Raw genomic sequence first — 22,868 nt, 5'->3', positions numbered from 1 at the left:
CTATATATCCAATGAGAGGCTACTATCCAAAATATATAAAGAACTCATTTAAATCAACAGCAAAAAGATACATAACCCATTGAAAAAAATGGGCAAAGGATGCCTTACTGGTGTAGTTCAGTGGTTGAACTTTGACCCAAAAATCAGGAGGTTAGGGTTTGATTCCTAGTCAGACATATGCCCAAGTTGAAGTCTTGATCCCCAGGCAGGGGTGTGCAAGAGGCAGCGATCAATTATTCTCTCTCATCATTGATGTTTCTCTCTCTCTCTCTCTCTCTCTCTCTCTCTCTCTCTCTCTCCCTTCCTCTCCAAAATCGATATATATATATATATATATATATATATATATATATATATATATACACACACACATACATACATACACACACACACACTAGGGGCCCGGTGCACGAAATTCGTGCACTTGGTGTGTGTGTGGGGGTGGGGGGGAGTGTCCCTCAGCCCAGCCTGCCCCCTCTCACATACTGGGAGCCCTCAGGCGTTGACCCCCATCACCCTCTAATCGCAGGATCGGCCCCTTGCCCTCTGTCAGAGGCGTCAGGCCTGGGCAGGGGACCCTCATTTCCCTCCATCACTGGTTCTGCCCCCAGCCCAGGCCTGATGCCTCTGGCCCAGGCATCAGGCCTGGGCAGGGGACCCCCAGACCCCTCCGATTGCTGGCTCTGCCCCTTGCCCAGGCCTGATGCCTCCACCAGAGGTGTCAGGCTTGGACAGGGGACCCCCATCTCCCCCCGATCACTGGCTCTGACCCCCGCCCAGGCCTGAGGCCTCTGGCCCAGGAATCATGCCTGGGCAGGGCACCCCCATCTCCCTCTGATCGCTTGCTCCACCCCCCGCCCAAGCCTGACGCCTCTGACTCAGGCTTCCGGCCTGGGCAAGGGGACCATCATATCCCTCCAATCCCCGGCTCCGCCCTCCGCCCAAGCCTGATGCCTCAGCCAGAGGAGTTGACCCTCATCACCCTCTGATCACCAATCACCGGATTGGCCGCTTGACCAGGCCTGAGGCCTCTGGCAGAGGTGTCAGGCCTGGGCAGGGGACACCCAGCTCCCCGCGGTTGTAGGCTCTGCCCCTGCCCAGGCCTAACGCCTCTGGCCGAGGCATTAGGCCTGGGCAAGGGACTCCCAGCTCCCTGCGATCTCCCGCTCTGCCCCTGCCCAGGCCTAACGCCTTGGCCAGAGGTGTTAGGCCTGGGCAGGGGACCCCCAGCTCCCCGCGGTTGCAGGCTCAGCCCCTGCCCAGTCCTAACGCCTCTGGCCGAGGCATCCGGCCCGGGCAGCGGGGACCCGCAGTGGCAGCAGGGGGTGCCGCGATCATGGGCTCCGCTTTAGGCCCAGGCAAGGGACCCCTAGCTCCCAGGAGTGCCAGCTTTGACCGTGCCCAGCTCCCATCGCTGGCTCCACCCCTACTTCCTGCTATCACTGGCCAGGGCGGCAAAGGCGCCTGATTCTCAGATCATGGCTGGGGGGCAGGGCAAAGGCGGCCCCAGGGCCGCCTTTGCCCTGCCCCCCAGCTCTTAGCTCCCCCCTGGGTTTCCGATCACTGTTAGTGGCAGGGGGCTTCTTCCTGCTTTCCCTTTCTCCTCCCTGCATAGTGTCTACATATGCAAATTAGCCGCCATCTTTGTTGGCATTTAACTGCCATCTTAGTTGGCAGTTAATTTGCATATACCCCTGATTAGCCAATGAAAAGGGTAGCGCCGTACGCCAATTACCATTTTTCTCTTTTATTAGTGTAGATATATATATATATATATATATATATATATATATATATATATTGAAAAATGAGCAAAGGAGGTAAGTAGAAATTTTCCAAAGAAGTCATGTGAGTGTCCAACAGGTATATGAAAAATATTCAACACTACTAATCATCACCTGCACCCCCCGGACCCAGAGAGGAGGGAGGAGGGAGCCACTGGGCATGTAGGTCCTGGGAGCTGGGCCTGCAGGAGGGGTCTTGCAATCCGGGACCCCTCGGGTGATGTCAGAGATCCGGTTTTGGCCTGATCCCCACAGGCCAGGCCAAGGGACCCCACCAGTGCATGAATCTGTGCACCGGGCCTCTAGTACCTAAATAAAGCTGAAAAAATAAAGTGAACATAATCACATTACATACTTTTTTCAAAAAGTGAATCTACGATTAGCAGAGAGTGTTGAAACTTAGTTGTAGTTTTTTTCTTTTTTATTTCAAGCTGCTCATCAATCTATTATGAAAAATAATGAAACAATCTTTGTGTGTAAGGAAACCTTTTTTCAAGGCACTTAGGTCTTTTGCTCTTGAGAAGCTTAAAATGGGGTTAAGGAGATGAATCTTCAGCACAAAAAGCAATGTGAGAAGAATATAAGGCCATGTATAATCAGGTACTACATTGGGCAATGCAGACAATACATTCCATAGACACTCAGGAAAAGATTCTTTGTGGGTTAATGTTGTCAGGGAAAAATCTCACAATAAGATAGGCCCTGATCTGATCCTTAAGAGATGATAGGAATTTCAGATAGTTCTTCTCAAAGCCTGTTTTTTTGTTTTTTGTTGTTTTGTTTTTTTTTGTCTTCTATGTAAAGTATGTCTATCCCACTTTCTTTCTGTTCCTGAAAATTAGAATCAGTGATTGTTGGGAAGCCCATGTTCTTAGATTTTTCTTTCCCAGAAATCCCGAAGAGAAGGCTTTTACATTTAAAGGTATATGTAGAAGCTCTTTAAGACTGTGCAGTATTGTTCAGTAATTCTGGTGGTGAATTTAAGGGATCTTTAAAACTATGTATTTCTAAAGTCACGTTTATTCTCATGCTGAATGTTCAAGTAGTTCTCAATAGGGCTAGTATATGCCCTTTGTGGATGCTCAACTGGTGATTTAAACCATTGTGAGGGTGTTTTTTGGGTATAATAGCAATGTGGGCATGTACTACTGACAAGTCGTGGACAAGAGCTGAAGGGAGGTAAAGGCTGTAGGAGACACTCCCACACCCTTAATAATTGTCCTTCATCATAGACTTTAAAGTATCTAACTGAACATTCCTTTATATGAGAAACCTGAATAAAATTACCTGAGCCCATGATCTATCTCCATTTTACATATTTAACACAAAGCATTTCTTACATGGACTTGATAAACACTGAAAATTTCAACAATACAATTTCCCTGTCTCATAAGGCATCATTGTTTATTGTTTTGATTAGAAATTTACCAATAGTTTTCACCAGTCCAGAATATTATGTCATTGATAGCAATGCTGCTTGAGATGTTTGAATAATCCAATATGCTGCTTCTGTTTATATATGTGGGTGTAAGCCCTTTTCCATTTAATCATGAAATTGGAGTTTTGTTCGAGCATTTCAGTTAAAATACTCTTTTTAAAATATTTTAACTCTTCCCTGGACAGATAGCTCAGTTGATTAGAGTGTAATCCTGATATGCCAAGGTTGTCGGTTCTATCTCCAGTCAGGGCATACACTAGAATCAACCAATAAATGTATGAATAAATGGAACAACAAATCAATGTTTCCCTCTCTTTCTCTCTCTCTCTCTCTCTCTCCACCTCTCTTTCTCTCAAGTTAATGAATAAAATTTTTAAAATGTCAACTCTTTTACTTATTTCTTTTATATGTTATATTGATCTTTTAAATCCTATGTAAAACTAGGTTATAATTCTTAATGTTGATCATGACAGTAAATGAGGCATTAAAATATTTATATAAATGGAGTGTTATATCTGAAATAGTTAAGTATCAGGGTCCACGCACTGAGATTTTGAGAAATTTTTTCTGAGCTTTGGAATCAGAAGATCTAGTGTTTCAGGTCTACCTCTAGCTTCTGTACAAATCTGAGCAATTCATTTAATCTCTGTGCCGTTTTTCCTCACTCAATACAAAGGGTTGATGGCAGTATCTTCAAGGCAAATGTGAGGATCAAGAAACAAATGGGATTGATATCTACTTTGTGAACTGAGGCATGCATATATAGCAGTATGTATGACAAAGGGTACTCAAAACCATGAGATTGCAGTCTTCTTTTTTATTTTATAAATATATTTTTATCGATTTCAGAGAGGAAGCAAGAAGGAGAGATAGAAACATCAATGATGAGAGAGAATCATTCATCAGCTGCCTCTGGCATGCCCCACACTGGGGATCAAGTCTGAAACCTGGGTATGTGCCCTGACTTAGAATCAAGCTGTGACCTCTTGGTTCATAGGTCGACGGTCAACCACTGACCCACCCCAGCTGGGCATGCACAGTCTTCTTGTCTTATTAAGTCCAGTGTTCAGAAAGTAGTATGAAATATTAGTTTATGGCAAATACAGTGATCATGTCAACTTGAATTTAACAGTTACGTGAATTTTAAGATAATAAGTGAAACATTAGAGATATCCCATTTTGTTTCTATAACTGCAAGGGCAATCAATGTATTCTTTTCTGCCTTTAGGAATACTTCAGTGGAAAATCATCAGAAGCTCTGAAATGCTTTGTACTTTGTAATTAGTTATTATTATCTCAATAAACTTCAAGAGAATGCAATAAATTCCAGTGATATTAGAGCAATTCAGGGATTATTAAGTAGTCAAACTTCCTGAGAATTAATTCTCTTCAAGGCTAATTAGTAATGGTAGGGAAGTCCTAGAAGGTCTTCAAACCCTTCCAGGGTAACTTCTAGGTATTTAGAAGTTAGTCAAGAGGAATGGTAACATATTTTTATCTTTTTGTTTGCCTCTATCATTTCAGTCTTCTTTACACTAAAACTACCACTGATTAAATTTCCTATGTACCAGGCAGTAGGCCAAGCAATTTGCACACCTTATTTATTTTAGTGTTTACAATATCCCTGTGAAGTAGGATTGTTATCTTTATTTTATAGAGGAATACTCCATGGCAGAGAGAGGTTATGTAAATTGCTCAACATCACACAGCTGGAAGTGGCAGAAAAGGAATTGAAACTCAAGTTGTTGTTATTATTGCTTTTCTCCAAAGTCTAAGAGCTATTAGTTTCTAAGAGGGAATGGATTCTAAATTCCAAGAATGGATTTTAAGTTGTAGCACTGGTTCTCAAACTTTAGTTTACATGAAACTCACCTGTAGGGCTTGTTAACTCAGATTCCTGAGCCACATACCTAGGGTTTCTGATTTAGTAGGTCTGGGCTATGACCTGGTAATTTGCATCTTTAACCAATTCCCAGTTGATGCTGATGCTGCTGGCCCCAAGACCACACTCTGAGGGCCACTGCTAGACACTCTAGAGCAGGGATTGGCAAACCACAAACTAAGAAATGGTTTTTACATTTTTAAATTGTTAAAGAAAATAACAACCATATTTCCTGACATGTGAACAGTATATGAAATTTAAATTTTTATGTATATTAATAAAGTGTGGTTGGAACACATTATATAATGACTATGGCAGCTTTCTCTCTGTAACATCAAAGTTGAGTTACTGTGACAGTAATGGTATGGCTGGCAGGCATAAAATATTTGCTATGTGAACTTTACAGAATCAGTTTACCCTTCTTCTCCCTAATTCTCATTCTAGCTGCACATTAGAATTACTTTAGAAGTTTTATAAAATACTGATATCTGGGTTCCACTGCCTACGATTCTGATTTAGTTGGTCAGGAAGATAACCAGTTGGGTCCTTAACATTTAAACATATCTTCTCTGTCCTGTCTAAATAAAAAAATTAAAAAATGCAGGCAAACCTACCAGAGTTTTTCTGCCTATAAGAAACAACTAGGTAATATAATCTCCTTATTTTATAAGGAAAATATACAGAAATATGAATTATTTGTCCCTGTTGACATTGTTGCTATTATTATTATACTAGTAGCCTGGTGCACGAAATTCTTGCACATTAAAAGGGAATTAATTGCCCTAACTGTTTTGGCTCAGTGGGTAGAGCATTGGCCTGCTGACTCAAGGGTCCCAGGTTCGATTCTTGTCAGGGCCATGTACCTTGGTTGTGGGCACATCCCCAGTGGGGAGTGTGCAGGAGGCAGCTGATTGATGTTTCTCTCTCATCAATGTTTCTAACTCTCTATCCCTCTCCCTTCCTCTCTGTAAAAAATCAATAAAATATGTATTTTAAAAAAAGGAATTAATTAGCAGAGATATTTTAATATTGCTATTTGCCCTTTTTTTCTATAATAGAAGTGTGAGAGATGAAAGGAAATTAGTAAAATGTATATGAAAATAATATATAAATTTATTAATAAACTAACAAAAGGATATAACAACAGAGGCATGATATAAAAATGATGAAAACAACAAAAACATGATATAAAAACAACTGATGCAAACAATAACTGATAAAGTGATTAAACTTATTCTAATATCTCCCTGTACACCACATTAAGAGTGAAAACACTTTCAGAATGCTTGACTAATTTTCCTTGTGATGAAGTACTTAGAACTTTAACTGTAACATTACATGCTCTTCAAACTCTAGAGAAAGCAACATATAACTGACCATGTGCAAAAACGGGTTCAGGTAGGAATATGCCTACTTTGTCTAGAGTTTGTCCTTATGAATTATCAATAGTCATCACAAATGCTGGCATCGCAGGAAACCGTCGTCGAATCAATTTAAATGGGACACCAGTGTCAGAAGGGGAAAAATTAATTCTTGGAATCAGAACAGCCTCTCCCTCTGCAGATCCTGTTAATACTTCAGCTTTGATAGTGTTAGGTCATAATCTTTTGATAATAAATCTGGTACCATTACAAAGACCCCATTTACTATTGAGATTTCTCAATAGCATGATGATTGCACCCACTTTCAATTTTAATTTATGACATGGCATTCCTGAAGGAGTAATACTATTAAGAAATTTGATGGGGAAATTTTCCTTTTTAGTATCATCTGTGGAATCAATGGAATCATCACTCAAATGTGTGTGAAAATCTCCATCGAGCATATCCAAATTTTCTTCATTTAATTTTTGAACATGCTCATTTTTTGGACAAAGAATTGCACCTTTAGATATATTTTTAATATTATCTATAGCAGTGGTTCTCAACCTTGGCTTCACATTAGAATCACCTGGGAATCTTTTTAAAATCCTGATTCCTGGGCCTCATCCTCCGGAAATTGTTTCTTTGTTATAGGGTGGGGCCACAACATTAGTAACAAAGAAAAAGTATTAAAACTTTATTGTGGGAGGCTGCTACAGTGTTTTGGATGGGTTCAAGCCTTGGACTAATGAGAGGGCACAGTGCTCTCATTGCCACATGCAAGTCCCAGCTTGGAGGGCAGGGACCTCTCAGCACAAACATAGCCAACAGCTGTAATTGTATACTTGAACCTATTGTCTGAACATGTGACCCCACGTGCCTTAGTGATGTAGGCTTGAAGAGTTCAGGTGCATGTAGTTGTGTAGGATTGAAACCCAGGAGAATGTTGTAAACATCTTGGTCATGTCCTTACTTTGCCTGGTAGCATCTGCTATAAAATAAAGTCGTGGCTGTGGGTGTGGTCACTGTCTCTCAGAGAAGCAGCGTCCCACCGAGACTTGGCTTTCATTCTCTTGTCTGTCTTTTCTAAGCCTTTCCGCCACCCCTACTCAGGTTCACCCTTGGCTGTGCTGGCGTGGCACACTTTAGAACAGACGTGGGCAAACTATGGCCCGCGGGCTGGATCCGGCCCATTTGAAATGAATAAAACTAAAAAAAAAAAAAAAAAAAAAAAAAGACCGTACCCTTTTATGTAATGATGTTTACTTTGAATTTATATTAGTTCACACAAACACTCCATCCATGCTTTTGTTCCGGCCGTCCGGTCCAGTTTAAGAACCCATTGTGGCCCTCGAGTCAAAAAGTTTGCCCACCCCTGCTTTAGAAAGATCTGCCTCCAAGCTTCCAGGGCGGGTTCCTGCCTCAAACCCTGCCCTTACAGGAAACAACTTCAGGAAACAGCTTGGGGGAGGGCGCTGCCATTGCCAAGACAACCCCTACAGGACTGACTTCCTTCTGCTTGGTGTCAGTTCTTCTGGTTGTGATGAACACCACCCAGGGTTTTTATATAAGTAGATAAATAGATTATTAGCTAATAATAATTGCATACTGCTTTAATATTTTTTTTAAAAATTTACAAAAAGTAGGTTATATTCTAAAAATTATTATATACTTGTCTTAGTCGGTTTGGGCTGCTGTAACAAAATACTATGGACTGGGTGGCTTATCAACACCAGAAGTTTATTTCTCACAATTCTGGAGGCTGCAAGTCTGAAATGGAGATGCTGGGCTGATTCATTGTCTGGTGATAGAGTCCAGTGTGTCCTCAAATAATGGGAAGGCAAGGGACTTTCTGGGGTCTCTTATATGAAGACACTAAACCTATTCATGAGGACCTAATCACCTCTCAAAGTCCATACTTCCAAATATCATTATATTGGGGATTAGGTTTCAACATGAATCTGGAGGGAACACATTCATTCTATAGAAAGATTTATTGTAAAAAAAAAGAAGAAGAAGAAGAAGAAATTAGGGGGGAGTGTGAGTAGGTGGAAGAGAGTAAAGGTGATGGAAGGAGACTCTCTTATAGTAGAGAACACATACTACAATATACAGATGATGTATTATAGAATTGTACAGCTGAAACGGATATAATTTTAGTAACCAATGTCACCCCAGTAAATTCAATGAAAAAATAAAGAAGTAAAAATAAATAGGAAATATATGTAGATGTCAGATTCTAAACTCAGTGCAGTGGATAAAAATCAGCTAGAGTCAGTTTTGTTCCATTGTCACTTTTTCACTCAAGAAGCAAATAATGTAGTTGGCTTGTGTTTAAGGGCCATGCTTTAAGAAAAAATAGATCACCCATGAATTCCAGGTAGATTTCACACACAGAGAATTACATGCATTCCAAGTAGACGTCTATATTATAAGAGGCATGCAGGAACTAAGATTAACTCAGGAAAAGGTAGAGTCCTATGCCTGTATCATGGCTAACCCCTGACCTGTGCTCATTGAGAGCATTAATAGGAAAATCCCCCAACCCCCCCACAAGTCCTAGAGTGTCCTCCCTTCCTGGGTCTTTATTTCTCTCATTCACACAGAGGATAGTTGGATAAATAGTTCATTATGGGGAGGCCACTGTAGTGTATAGAAGGGTATAAAGTGAATATGAAAGGTAATGTCTAACTTATTTTCCTAAACCAAGTTCTAATCCCTAGTAATCAATGCTATCAAAATTTTACACATACACACAAACACATTCACCTACTACAATTATATATGCATATACATACAAATATAGGCATACTATACAAACTCTTTGGCAACTTTATTTTTGCATTTACATTATAACTTGGAAATCTTTCCTTATAAGAATATGTACCATATATGTTTGTAATAACTGCATAGCATTTGGTAGCATAGAAGAGCTGTGATTTTACAAATAAGCCTTTCACTAATGGATATTTACATTTTATATATAAAGATTATATATATAGGTTTATATATATATACCTATATATATATACATATATATATATAGATCTATATCTATCTATCTATCTATCTATCTATTTATCTATCTATATAAACCTATATCTATATCCCAATCTATACTTAGAATTAACTCCTAGGTATTTTATATAGATTACTTCCAATTAGTTTTCACTAATTCATGCATGCATTCCCATTACTACTTGATATATCAATCAATTAAAAAATCTTTTTATTTTTTATGCTTTTCTCTAAATATGAATGAGGCAGAGTATATTTGATGTGTTTTGTGGTCTTTTGGCGAATTGCCACTTTGTGTCCTTTGCCTTTTTTAAACTTTTTTTTTATCTGTTTATAAAAATTATTTGTATTTTAAGAAACTTTCTCATTAAGTATGTTGCAAATATTTTCCCAGTTTGTCATTGTATATCATTTAGCTAAATGGAAGTTTTTAAAAAAATTTGTATACAGTTACATTGTTTACCTTTTCTTATATGGCTCAGTCTTCCCTCCAATATCAGATATGCCCAAACAAAATTCATTTTCTTCTAATATGTTTATGGTTTCAATTTCCATACTTAAACCTTTGCTCTATCTAGACTATTGTGATGATGGGAGATTCATCTTTCATCTTCCCAATGACACTGTTAAGCATTATCTCCGCTTTATAAATCTCCATTATACAAAGGATAAAAGAAAGGGTCTAACATGGAAGTAATTTTCCTGTATTCTTTGCTTGTGAAAGTTAGAGCTTAGATTTACTATACTGCTTCCAAAATTATGTAGCCAGTTATAATTTCCTTCAACAATAACAGATGTTATTCTGTTAGCATGTACATGGATCTGTTAAAAAACGTTTGCCTAAAAATAGAGGATACTTTTTAGTGGGGCATTGTCATTGTAATTAATGCCTCATTTCCTGCATCTGTAACTTGAGACTAGTAAGTCAGCTGTCCTAGTACACTTGCAAAAATCAGCAATACATCTACAGGTGTAGCCCATGTCTGCACTGGGAGGCTATGGATGGCTAAGTGTATATGGGAGTTGAAGTGCATCTCCAAGTCTAAGAGCCTTTCTTTAGAAGGTACATACACTAACACTGTATCTGAAGTCCTATCAGGAGAAGCCCTCCTAATGCCCTCCCGGAAAACCTGCATGTGTGTTTTCACCTGTAACTTCACCTGTGAACTGTTCTGAGTTTTGCAACATTTTCCAGTTCTTCTGCTCTCATTCTCCTGGGTTGTCCAAATACCCTAAGGCCGTGGTCGGCAAACTGCGGCTCGCGAGCCACATGCGACTCTTTGGCCCCTTGTGTGTGGCTCTTCCTAAGCCTTAGGAGCACCCTAATTAAGTTAATAACAATGTACCTACCTATGTAGTTTAAGTTTAAAAAATTTGGCTCTCAAAAGAAATTTCAATCGTTGTGCTGTTGATATTTGGCTCTGTTGACTAATGAGTTTGCAGACCGCTGCCCTAGGGTCTCTTAAAATAATAAATACAAAGATGTAAAGTTGCCCTTTTCCCACAGTTCCTAATGGAAAAATATAACATTGCTTATTCACAGATTAAAATTTAAAAAAAACCCCTCTGACCCTCCAATAAAATAGGCATTTAAAAATTCTCCTGTGATTTTCATGACATCAAGTTGCTGTGTTTGGATTCATTTATTGGGAAGAACTGCAGGGAATGTGACCTGCTATGACCTCAGAAGAAGGTGGTAACTGAAATGCTTGGTTCTGCGTTTGAAAGCCATTAGTAAAAGTTGTGGAATGATGAGAGTTGGGTATCCATGTCGGGATTTTTTTAATGTCCTGGAAGTCACTGGTTGTGTTGCAAGTGTTTGTAATTTGTAATTACCTAGATTTATCTGACAGACGGAACTGGGAATCAAATTAAGTAGCTGCCTTCTTTTACGATTCTAAAGAATCTCCAGCTTAAGACAAGATTGCCTTTTTTCCTTCCTAAAAAAAGGCACAAACAATGACAGCCCAAAATAGCTATTTAGTCAGAACTGACGACACTTTCTGAATGCTTGTCATTAGAGAGAATTAGAAAACCCTGCCTTTCTCCTCCCTTTAATTCTTCTCCCTTAAATACCTTGCTTGCCCCTGAAGCTGCCTCAGCTCATTGCCCAGGAGAAATGCCCAGTAGCTCTGCCAGTACCTCAGCACCACTGCAGGCTCCAGAGGGGAGGTGGCTTATGCAAAACACATTAAAGAAAAATCCTAAAAGTCACTGCAGCTTTTTCTAGTGAGTTATGCTGATCTTCCCTGTCGCTGTAAGCTGATGGGGAACGTTGTGGCAAAGACATCACCACTCTTTTTCCTCCCACTGTTTCTGCTGCAGTGAGAACAGTTCATTTCTGCGTGCATTTTGCCAGAGAGCTTTAGAATTCTAGCTGAGCATTAGGGCTTCCAAAGGCTGGAAATAAGAGTTTAGAACGTTAAATTGGAGTTTGTCCTTTGGCTCAGGAAAAATTGAGTTAATTTGCAGCATTCGGTGCCTGACAGGAATGACAACAGACAGTAGGATCAGAGGATGGTTTTAAATCCCTCCCCCTCCCCCCTTATGGATTCATGGGGGCAGAAGCTTTTATTTTTCTCTCCTGCTCTCTCTGCCTTCCGGAGCCAGCTGAACACATTACATTCAGCAGCAGTAGCTACTGAATCCGTGGTTATGTTATCCCTGGACTCTTCCCTTTCATTCCGAACTCATCCTCTATTATTGATTGTCATTTACTAATAAAGCTTCATTTTGGAAAATTGGGTGCCTGTTTTATCAGTGATCCTGACAACTTTAGCTACCCCGGGAAGATGTGAGTAGATATCTCAGGACAGGGAAGTGAGAGAAGGTGGTACTTCTCAGCCATGTAACTGCAGATCACCCCAGGGGAACCCAGCTTACATTTTAGGGGACTTTATGAGACAGTGATCTTTTGGTCTCAGTCCTATTTCACACTGAAAAGCAGAATGAGAGGTGTTTGCAGTGATTTGTAGTATTTGCCAAACAGGGTGCTGCATCAGAATAGCCTGGAATACAGTGCAGAGCCCTTATTCAACCTCTACAGGGGAAAGGGTTTCCTCTTCATTTACAGTCTGCCGGATGCGATCCCCTTGTAAAGTATCTAATAGGATAACAGCAGAGCTCTCCAGAAACATAAGTAACTCATTGGTTAAATTTCAATTCTTCACCTTCCTCCCCCCCACTCCATCCCTCCTGGGTGAGCTCATTCCCCCCTCCCGTTTTTTTTTTTTTTGTGGGTTTTTTTTTTTTTTTAACCCAGTGATTTAAAATGCTAGAAGGAAAAAGCAACTGAAGTCTTAACTTTCAGATGCTGAATTCTCGGCTAATTGAAATTACTGGGCACACTGCTATATATAGCCAATGAAGAGATGTTGAGCTCTCACTCAGTGCCTTCAAGACATGTCGTTTTGTAGTCAGAGAAAGCAGAGATCAATGCATTTTCAAACTGACAGAGGGAACGGATGCTCCTTAGTAGCACATGCCCAGGACCCAGTGTGTGGGGCTTGCGCTGTGCTGAGAAGCTGAATACCGGTCCATATGCTCCTTATTTACTGCAATGTTCTTTGCATGTTACTGTGCACTCCGGACTAACGTGAAGGTAAGAGGAGGCGAGCCGGCAACTGGGCACAAGATACATGTTAAACCAGCTGCAGAAAATGTCTACCTTGTGTAGCCTCAGGACTTTTCGGATTGCTGGCTGAGCAGGCAGATTATTACAGGTGGTTGCAAGGGCTTTGTTTTATTGTCGCCGTGCAGCCTCGCTGGGGGAGCATGTGGGAACGCCGCTGTGAAGTGACCTTCAGGTTTAACTGTTTGTAATTCAGGTTCACGCTCACACTTGGGGGCTGGAGTGGGGGGAGGAAAAGATGAAAATTATGTAGGTAGGCCAGAACCAATAAATCGGGGGGGGGGGGGGGCGGGGAGAGCTATAGAGCTTGCTTTAGGGGAGGATTGAAAGACTTTCTTTTTAAAAGTGCTGGGAGCTGCCTGTTTGTGCAGCTTAATTGTTTGCAATGGGGATTACACGTAGGGGCTGTAATGGCATTAGGACGGGGTCTGTGGGATAGCTGATCACCCTGTCCGTACAAACACAGCATTATCCTTGGAAGTTGGTGATACTGAGCATACACATCCTCAGCTCTGTTTGCTTTGGCTGCCTGGGTGCCGTTGCCAGGCGTTCTCACCCCACTGACATTCAGTTGCTGTAGCTAATGAGGCTCTGAAGTTGAGCCTAAGTTTGGGAGATTTACCCCTTGTCAGGAAGGACTGCGATATTATTGGAGAGGTTTTCTGACACTGTTCATTCAGCACTAAGCCAGTCAGACAGGCCAGCTGTGGAATTCCAGTTGCATAATTTGAAGTGAATTACATCCTCTGTTAGCATTTTGAACTTGGATTTTCGAAGGAAGTTCAAAAGGAAAGTAATTGCCTCTCAGGAGAAAAAAATTGAAGGGCAGTTAAGATTTATTTAATACCTAAAGTAAGATCTTAAAAATATATATCCATGGAAAGCGTTTCCCCATTTTATTTAACTGGGGGAGTATTTTAATATGCCTGGGTACTAAAGTTTCATTTCCTGTGTTTACAAGTTTTATTAAAGAACTCCCTGCTGTTCCCCTTTTGTAAGCCTTTTTGTTTTCTATTTGAATTTCAAACAGGTAGTATTTATGTTTTGATGACCAATTCTATTACAACCACAGTCGGAAACATTTCTGCAGATAATTTTGCAGACTTTTGTAGACTTTACTTTTTACTACTCTTAAGGTTAAAGTCAGCAATCAGTTTCCCCCATACAGATGCTATAATAAGCAACATGAAAAGAGCTATTTAAAACCCTAAGGACAGTACCCAAATATCAATTTGAATTTCTCCATCACCATCCCTTGTTTCAAATTTTGGGTATGCAATAACACTGGTTTGTAAGCTCATGAATTTTAAATGTGTCCCTCCTTATCTTTTTTTAAGAGAAAACTGCTTTTTTTCCCCAGGGAAATCTCCATAAATGATTTAGATGAAGAGATAATTTTTAAATATTTCAGAAGTGCAGAAAAACCCAAGTCCAAAGTTCCTTTGATATGGGTTTTGAGAAATTCCCTTTTTACTCTATACTCAGTGGTCTTTGAGGGGGTAGCTTTAAATTTTTCTTACTTATATTCATAAGCAAAAGAATGAAAAGACTTTTACCAACAGTATCTTAATTTTATCTTATCTGACTTTTGGATAATAAATTCTTAGTCTGTATTTTGGCTAACCTGTACTGAGTGATGTAAACCTTTCTATACATTAATCAATAGAAACCCTGAACATGTACATTGCCACGTACAACATGTATAACCTTGCTTTGAATAGCTCAACTTCAATGTTAACTATGTTTGTGCCCTTTCAATAATTATTTTTCACACTTCCGTGCAAATGTTATTAGGTTTATCTTTTTCTTCTGAGATAGCAAGTTTTGCAAAAGAGTTCACAATTACATGGTCTGATATTTTACCAAGTTTTTGCAATAAAGTCTTACCTGATGTTTTTATTTCTGTTTTATGTTATAATTTTAAAGTATTTGATTTTATTTTTATTATGCCCAGAGTTACTTATTTACTGGGTTCTGGTAAAATCTCTTGTATAGTTTGTGGCTTTTCATGTTGCCATGTTTTAACATGATTGGTGTTCCAGTGACCCAAAACTTTCAGATGGTTAACATTCAAAGGATAGAAACAGCTCTTGTCTATTTTTTCCTGCACTCACAATCTTTTATCCTAGAATGATTGTTTTGTGGATTGGACCTTTTTTATTAGAGTGAAGTCAAAAGGATTTTTTGAGAGTGGTATGTTTTAATATGTCTCATGTTTTCATGTAACAATGAAGTCATTACATTTGGAACGAATATGCATGTATATCTATATGTGCACACACATACATTTACAGATATCAGAATGTGACTTATGGGTCATCATTTATTCACGCATCTATCAAAAATTTTTGGAAGGACAACTATGATTTATGCACTGTGCTAGAGTCTGTGCACCTAAGCTCCATAGAAAATAATCCTTGCTTTCAAGAAGCTTCCATTCTTGGAAAGGACACAGACACATAAGCAAGTAAGAGGTATGAAGTATTACAGGACCAGTAATGAAAATCTACGCAGGACATTGTAAGGACAAAACAGAACAGAACACTGGCTAATTTTACATGGACTGTGATGTCACCTCTGGGTTGAAAGGTTTCCCTGTGAAGTCACCTCTGGGTTGAATTTTGACAGCTAATGGAGTTTTGCCAAGCAGCCTGGAGTGAGGAAGGTATGCCTGGTAGAGGGAATGACAAAAGCATGGAGTTAAAAAGCAGAGCACTTTGAAGAGTTGCAAATAGTTTGAAATGGATGGAGCATGGGGTCTTAGAAGACTGAAGAGTGAACTAACAGGGTCTAACAAATAAAGGCCAGGTAAAGCCAATACTGTGGGAATTAACTGAGCAATCTTCACAATCTAACTCTGTGTTACTTTTCCACCTGTTTCTAGAAAAAGGGATTTCTACAGAAGGAAAAAAATGAAAACTTCTAACCAGAGGGTATTATATATGTTCTGTGTTTTCTTGTCAACTGTAAGTTGTTTAAATTTGATCAACATTCATAGCATATTGGCTTGAGATTAACTTTTTAAAGAATATGATTACAACAATCTACTCTGATTCTATTCACACACAAAAAAGTAATGTGATCATTATTTAGGTATACAATTCCTCTTTCATCTCAGATTGCCTTTGTTATACACAAAGTACCTCTTTAATAAAACATATAGGATGCTTGTTGCACCAGATGTCCATATCATTTTTTGTCTATAAAAATGACTTTTTGAAAGAAATGATTTTGATGCAACTAACTTACATTCAGGTGATACCTGTTGCTTTTCTGAATAGCTTTATGTTCCTCACCTCATTATTTCCCTCCTTTTGTCCTGCTACTGTAAACATACCCATATACAGTCACAAACCCACAATCTCTGACTGATGAATGGCAAGTTTGAGATCCATTTTACAGGTAAGAAAACTAACACAGAGAGGGGAAATGGACATTTCCTCTGGTTCACAGTGTGTGTCAGAAGCAGATTTGGTAGAGATGTTTCCTGACCCCTTGTTTACTACCTTATTTAGTAAATCCTGTTGCCCACCCCATGGATTCAATAATTCTGCTTTTATTTTTGAAATAAAAGAGTGTAACAGAATGTTTTTCAAGCATGGGTTTTCATTACTCCCAAAGAACTAATTTTGGGTTATCTTCCCCATTTATTACATAGCACAAGAAACTTTCTGAATTAAGTATTTTTAATGTATATAACAAGGATAATAGTTATTATAAGAATGACGTGATATAAGATATGGGGACACTGTATAAAATGTTCTTAGAATGTAGTAAGTCCTCAGTTTAACTCATAATTGATAAAGTTGAGGCCACAAAATAGGAGAAGACTTAAGGTTTGCCTTCAGTGAAAATAGTGTTAAGAAATTCTAGGATTTGAGCCCAATTAAAAGATGTCTGTAATTAATGAGAAATGCATTCAGCTATAAATTCACCTTTCCCACCACTCTCAACATCATTACCACACATGCACATATGCTAACATGTAAGTTCTATAGAAGTCAGGATTTCCATTTGTTTCATTTACGTCTGTATCATCAGCATCAAGAACAATGTGGGCACATAGTAGGTGTTCAATAAATATTTGTTAAATGTTGCATCATGTCCCAGATTTCTCTTTATTACGTACCCAGCTTCTTCCCAGATTTATTTATTGTAATGCTTTTTAAATTAGTTTGAGAGAAAACACACACACACACACACACACACACACACAATACCCAATACCTTGGGCTTTGAAAGCACATGGGCGTGGGTTTGCATACTAGGTTTGGCAGTCACAAACCACTCGCACTCAGTCACATACTGTTTTGGATCTGCACAGCCAGGTTGTAGAGCTAGGTTGGAGGGAATCTATAATTCAAACTAAAGCAATTTGTTGACTGCCTAAACACTCCAGAATTCAAACTTTCATCATGCTCATTTCTACTGAGTTTCTTCTGTGAAGTTCCTCGTTTCCACACATCCCACCCTTTTCTGCCTCTGAGCATTTGCTTTGTGCAATGGGCGTCCTTTCTCTGAATGGCCATGTTCTGTCTAAATTCTATCCTTCCTTTAAGAACCAGTACAGGGTGTTTGTCTTTCAAGAAATTGACCCTAGCCACACTAACTCCCTTACTTTATCTCTCCTTTGATTTAGTGAGTGTAATTTCTCCATCATTCAGGGAAATAAATCTTATATTGCCTTATGGCATCACTTGCAACATTTATCTTACATTGCTAGCTAATTTTTATTATGTTTTGGCATTGCCCTCATCCCAACTAGATTTTAAGCACTCTGAAGACAGGAAGTATATACTGTTTATTTATTTCCTTTAAAGTGCTTGATTTACTGTTTGAAAGGGAAACTTTCAGAAATTCTATCTCCTTATGCTGCAGATGCCTATTCTTTGAAGAGTCCATGATACATCCCACATATCGATGCTTTTAATAAACACATTATTTGTTGTAGGCAGGTCTTGGAATCATGAATCAGAATTTTGGACAGTGTGTATAATACCTATGGTTCATGCAAATCAGGCATGCTCCCTCTCAGAGTTCCAATTGAATAATTATCTCTTTCCAGAGGTTAATAAGGTACTAATCCCTCACTGGGCCCCTAAATTATGGCCTCCTAATGGTTGTGAGCCTACTTAGTATATTGGGTTTATAATACCTAAGCCTACTCAGTATATTGAATTTATAATTTCTGATGAGGCTATTTAATTCAAATCCTTAAAAAATAATATAAGGAGTTAATTAATAAAGAAAAAAAAAACAGTACAATGGACAATAGCAATAATAGCTACAATTTGTCAAGCTCTTACCATGAGCCATAGACTACACCAGTAACTGAGCACAAGTCTTCAAAACACTTCCCAGACTTATGATGTAAGCATTATCACCATCGTTACTTTATAGAGGAGAGACACTGACATTTTGGGGGGAAAAATAACTTGCCTAATGTCACACAACTAGTAAGTGCTTATAAAGGTAGCTTTTTAAAAAAATATATATATATATATTTTATTGATTTTTTACAGAGAGGAAGGGAGAGAGATAGAGAGTTAGAAACATTGATGAGAGAGAAACATCCATCAGCTGCCTCCTGCACATCTCCCACTGGGGATGTGCCCACAACCCAGGTACATGCCCTTGACCGGAATCGAACCTGGGACCTTTCAGTCTACAGGCCCATGCTCTATCCACTGAGCCAAACCGGTTTCGGCATAAAGGTAGCTTTTAAGTCAGTCAGGTCTGTTCCACTTAAAACCTTTCCAAAACTTCCCTAAATAAATAATATAGTTATATGAACTATAACTAATTAATATATTGCAGACTACTAAAATATTTGTTAATAAGGTAAGGAATTAAATAAATATAAAATTACATGTTTTACATAGTATGACCTTACCATTTCTTTTTATTCTTTCTTTTTTGTTTTTCTTTTCCATTAAAGTATAGTTGGCATACAATATTATATTAGTTTCAGGTGTACAACATAGTAATTTGACATTTATATACCTTGCGAAGTAATCATTACAATAAGTCTAGTAACCATCTGTCACCATACAAAGTTATTATGATGTTATTGACTATATTCCTTATGCTGTATATTACATCTCTGCAACTTATTTATTTTATAACTAGAAGTTTATGCCTTTTAATTCCCTTCACCGTTTTTCCTCCTGTCCCCCTCCCCCTCCCCTCTGGCAGACATCAGTTTGTTCTCTATGGCTATGAGTTCGTTTCTGTTTTGTTTGTAGATTTCACATATAAGTAAAATCATATTGTATTTGTCTTTCTCTGTCTAACTTATTTTACTTAGCATAATGCCCTCTAGGTCCATCCATGTTTCACAAAAGGTATGATTTTTTTTTTTATGACTGAGTAATATTACATTGTATATATGTACCACTTATCTTTTGATGGACACTTAGGTTGCTTCTGTATTTTGGCTATTGTAAGTAATGCTGCAATACACATAGGGATGCATCTATCTTTTCTGATTAGTGTTTTCATTTTCTTAGGATTAATATCTAAGAGTGGAATTGCTGGGTTTCAGGGTAGTTCTATTTGTAAATTTTTGAAGAACTTCCATACTGTTTTTCCACAGTGGCTGCACCAATGTGCAATCCCACCAACTATAAAGGGAGGGAATTTATTGAGAACAAATTTGTTCTCCTGCTCTGTATCTATTCTTACTTGGTGATACGATTTGCATGCTCATCAATACTTGTTATTTTTTGACTTTTTATAATATCCATTCTGACACAAGTGAGGTGGTATCCCATTGTGGTTTTGATTTTCATTTCCCTGATGATTAATGATGCTAAACATTTTTTATGTGTCCGTTGACAATTTGTTTATCTTCTTTGGAGAAATATTTATTCAAGTCCTCTGTCCATTTTTTACTCATTTATTTTCATGTGCTGTGTTAATTCTTTATATGTTTTGAATATTAGCCCTTTATCATATATATCATTTCTGTTTCTTCTTTGGAGTTCTCACTGTGTTCATCCATTCTTCTCCCTAGTTCAGTGAGCACCATTATGACCATTACTTTTGGCCGCATTATTTGGTAGACTGCTTATCTCCATGGACGAGTGAGTAGCTTTCTGTAGAAGGTGTCCTAGGTGGCCCAGTAGCACAATCTCCCCTGGTCACCAGAACCAGGTGCTCCAGGGGTGTCCCCTGTGTGGATTGCATGCACCCTCCTGTTATGGTTACACCACAATTGCTGTGAGCATGCTGGTGATCCAGGTGGCCCTTTGGCCCTGCAGCTGTGAGTCCCAGCCATGACTACTGCAAGCTTGTTGATGAGCATGGTTGAACCCCAGTGCAGCTGTTGGTGAGGCCTGGCCAGGATTGCTGAGGACCTTCTGGTTGATGGGGCTGGACTCTCAAACTCTGCCCCCCACAAAAAACCCCACAAAAAACAAACAAACCCTGGGTGGGAGCTGCTTTGGAAGGGAATCTCTTAATTTCCTGCTAATAAATAATGGTTAGAGTCAGAGCATGAGGCTTTCTTATGTATTCTCCATTCTTTCATCCACCAAGTATTTAATGAGCATCTATTATGTGTTAAGCATTGACCTGGTTGCTAACAACACAGGGTGGAACAAAACAGACACTAATCTGCATCCTTATAGAATGCATATGCTAGTAAGCTAGGTGAGCAATAAAAAGGAGAGGTAAGTAAAATATATCATGTATAATGATAAATGCTAAAAAGAAACACAATATGAAAGGGGTATCTAAAGTGTGAATGTGGGAAGGGATCGAAGTTACAGTTCTAGTCAAAATGGGTAGTTGGGGTCTCACTAGGAAGTTGACCTTTGAGTAAAGACCTAAAGGAGGCGAAGGGAGCAGCCATGTAGAAAAATGTAAGGCAGCGATTCTCAACCTGTAGGTTGCGACCCTTTGGGGGTTGAATGACTCTTTCACAGGGGTCGCCTAAGACCATCGGAAAACACATATATAATTACATTGTTTTTGTGATTAATCACTATGCTTTAATTATGTTCAATTTGTAACAATGAAATAGGGGGTCACCACAACATGAGGAACTGTATTAAAGGGTCAAGGCATTAGGAAGGTTGAGAACCACTGAGTAAGGGAAAGTGGAAAGGCCCTGGGGAGGGAGCCACCTGGTGTTTTAAGGAATGTGTTGGAAAGAGACTTTAGCGGGGGAAGGGCTGGAGCAGGGAGACCACTTGGAAGTTCCTGCAGTAATATGGGTGAGAGAAGTTAACCCTTTGGGTCCAGTTGGTGCTGACTGGAGACACGTTGTCCAGTTCTGTCTATAATTTAACTTTTTTATCTTCTTCTTTGTCTTGTCCTGCCCTAATACCAACTTCTCCTCAGCTTTTGGGTACTGTTCTCAGCTCTTCTATAATTTGATCAGCATTGATTAGAGAAAACTACTTTGATATATGGTTACCACTGCAGTTTGACTAATTATTAATTCTCTGAACATTTGTATGGTAGATAGCCCCAAATGTATGTCGTATATGTACATTCAACCATCCATTTTATTTTTGGCTTCAGGTCTGATCCTCAGTGGACACCCCACCCTAGTGGGGTGATGAACCTACTCTACGCTACTCAAGTGCCAGAACCAGGCCTCATATGCATGTATACTCCCATTGCCTTCCGTGTGGCAAATAATCAGTAAATATTTGCTGAATGGGTGACTGTCTGAATGAATGTTAGCCACTCAAATAGCTGGACATATTTTAAAGGTTGCCTCTTTTTGTTTAAAAAAATAAAATTATCTTTATTTGTTTCAGAGAGGAAGGGAGAGGGAAAAGAGATAGAAACATCATTGATGAGAGAGAATCATTGATTGGATGCCTCCTGCATGTCCCCTACTGGGGATCAAGCCCACAATCCAGGCATGTGCCCTTGACCGGAATTGATTCTGAGATCCTTCAGTTTGCAGGCTGACACTCTATCCACTGAGCCATAGGGTAAATGGTGCCTCTTTGAATCAGGTATGGTGCCACCAAATAAGAATAGATATAGAACAGGAGAATGGATTTGCTTTCAATAAATTCCCTCCCTAATGGCAAATTATTACCTCTTTTATGACAGTATTTCTTCAACATCAGAATCTAGGTAAGCAGCCTGGAAATGTGGAAATGGCCCTAGGTAATTCTTATATGACAAGTTTGGCAAACACTGTGTTATAGCTTCTGTTGGGAATTAAAGCAGTGAGTCAACAAGTTTGTTGAGAAACTGTTATGTGTTAATATTTGCCCAAGTAACATATATATCCAATATTTTCAAACTTTTTGGACTGTAACCCAGAGTATGAACAAATTATAAATTACAACTAAGTACACATTTCACAGCAATACTTAACTTTACCAAAAGCTATGCATTCTGATATTGCTATTCTGTTTTTACACTTTGAATTTTATTTTTTAAATAATTTTGGTCAAGATTTACTAAATGTGTATAATAAAAGAAATGGTTGAGGAAATGCAGTTCATACTGACCCATTTAAAACTGATTTCTTCATGTATCTTTGCTAATGAGTTTGAAAGAGTGGAGAATGGGTCATAACTCACAAATTGAAAAACACTGTAACATGTTTCCTGCATTAAGGAACATACACCCTCAATTAGGAATATGCAAATGAAGGATGACACATTACAATAGCCAGCCAATATGAGGCAGGAGATGTGCAAAACAAAACAAAACAAAACAAACACTGGATGCCTGTCCTGTAGCCTGGTCCATTGACTAATCTATTTACTCACTTAAAAAT

At 39.0% G+C, this 22,868-nt stretch overlaps 1 protein-coding gene across 3 annotated transcripts in view; it reads left to right on the top strand.

The window, feature by feature from the left end:
* The window catches only part of DLG2 (discs large MAGUK scaffold protein 2), a gene marked incomplete at its 5' end in the record, with an annotated part of 1,947,716 nt that overhangs the window by 571,058 nt on the left and 1,353,790 nt on the right, over window positions 1–22,868 (top strand). For 2 of the 3 annotated variants that reach the window (XM_081100118.1, XM_081100115.1), the window contains one exon: window positions 12,739–13,084. The exons of the other annotated variant lie outside the window; for it this stretch is intronic. In XM_081100118.1, the coding sequence (XP_080956244.1) occupies window positions 13,043–13,084 (42 nt within the window). Of the gene's footprint in view, window positions 1–12,738; window positions 13,085–22,868 lie in introns of those variants that run through there. 3 annotated transcript variants of the gene reach the window in all.

This window comes from Myotis nattereri (assembly GCF_964212035.1).
Source record: "Myotis nattereri genome assembly, chromosome: 9".
Lineage (NCBI taxonomy): Eukaryota > Metazoa > Chordata > Mammalia > Chiroptera > Vespertilionidae > Myotis > Myotis nattereri.
The sequence above is the reverse complement of the archived record's forward strand: the minus strand, read 5'-3'. Positions and strand labels throughout refer to the sequence as shown.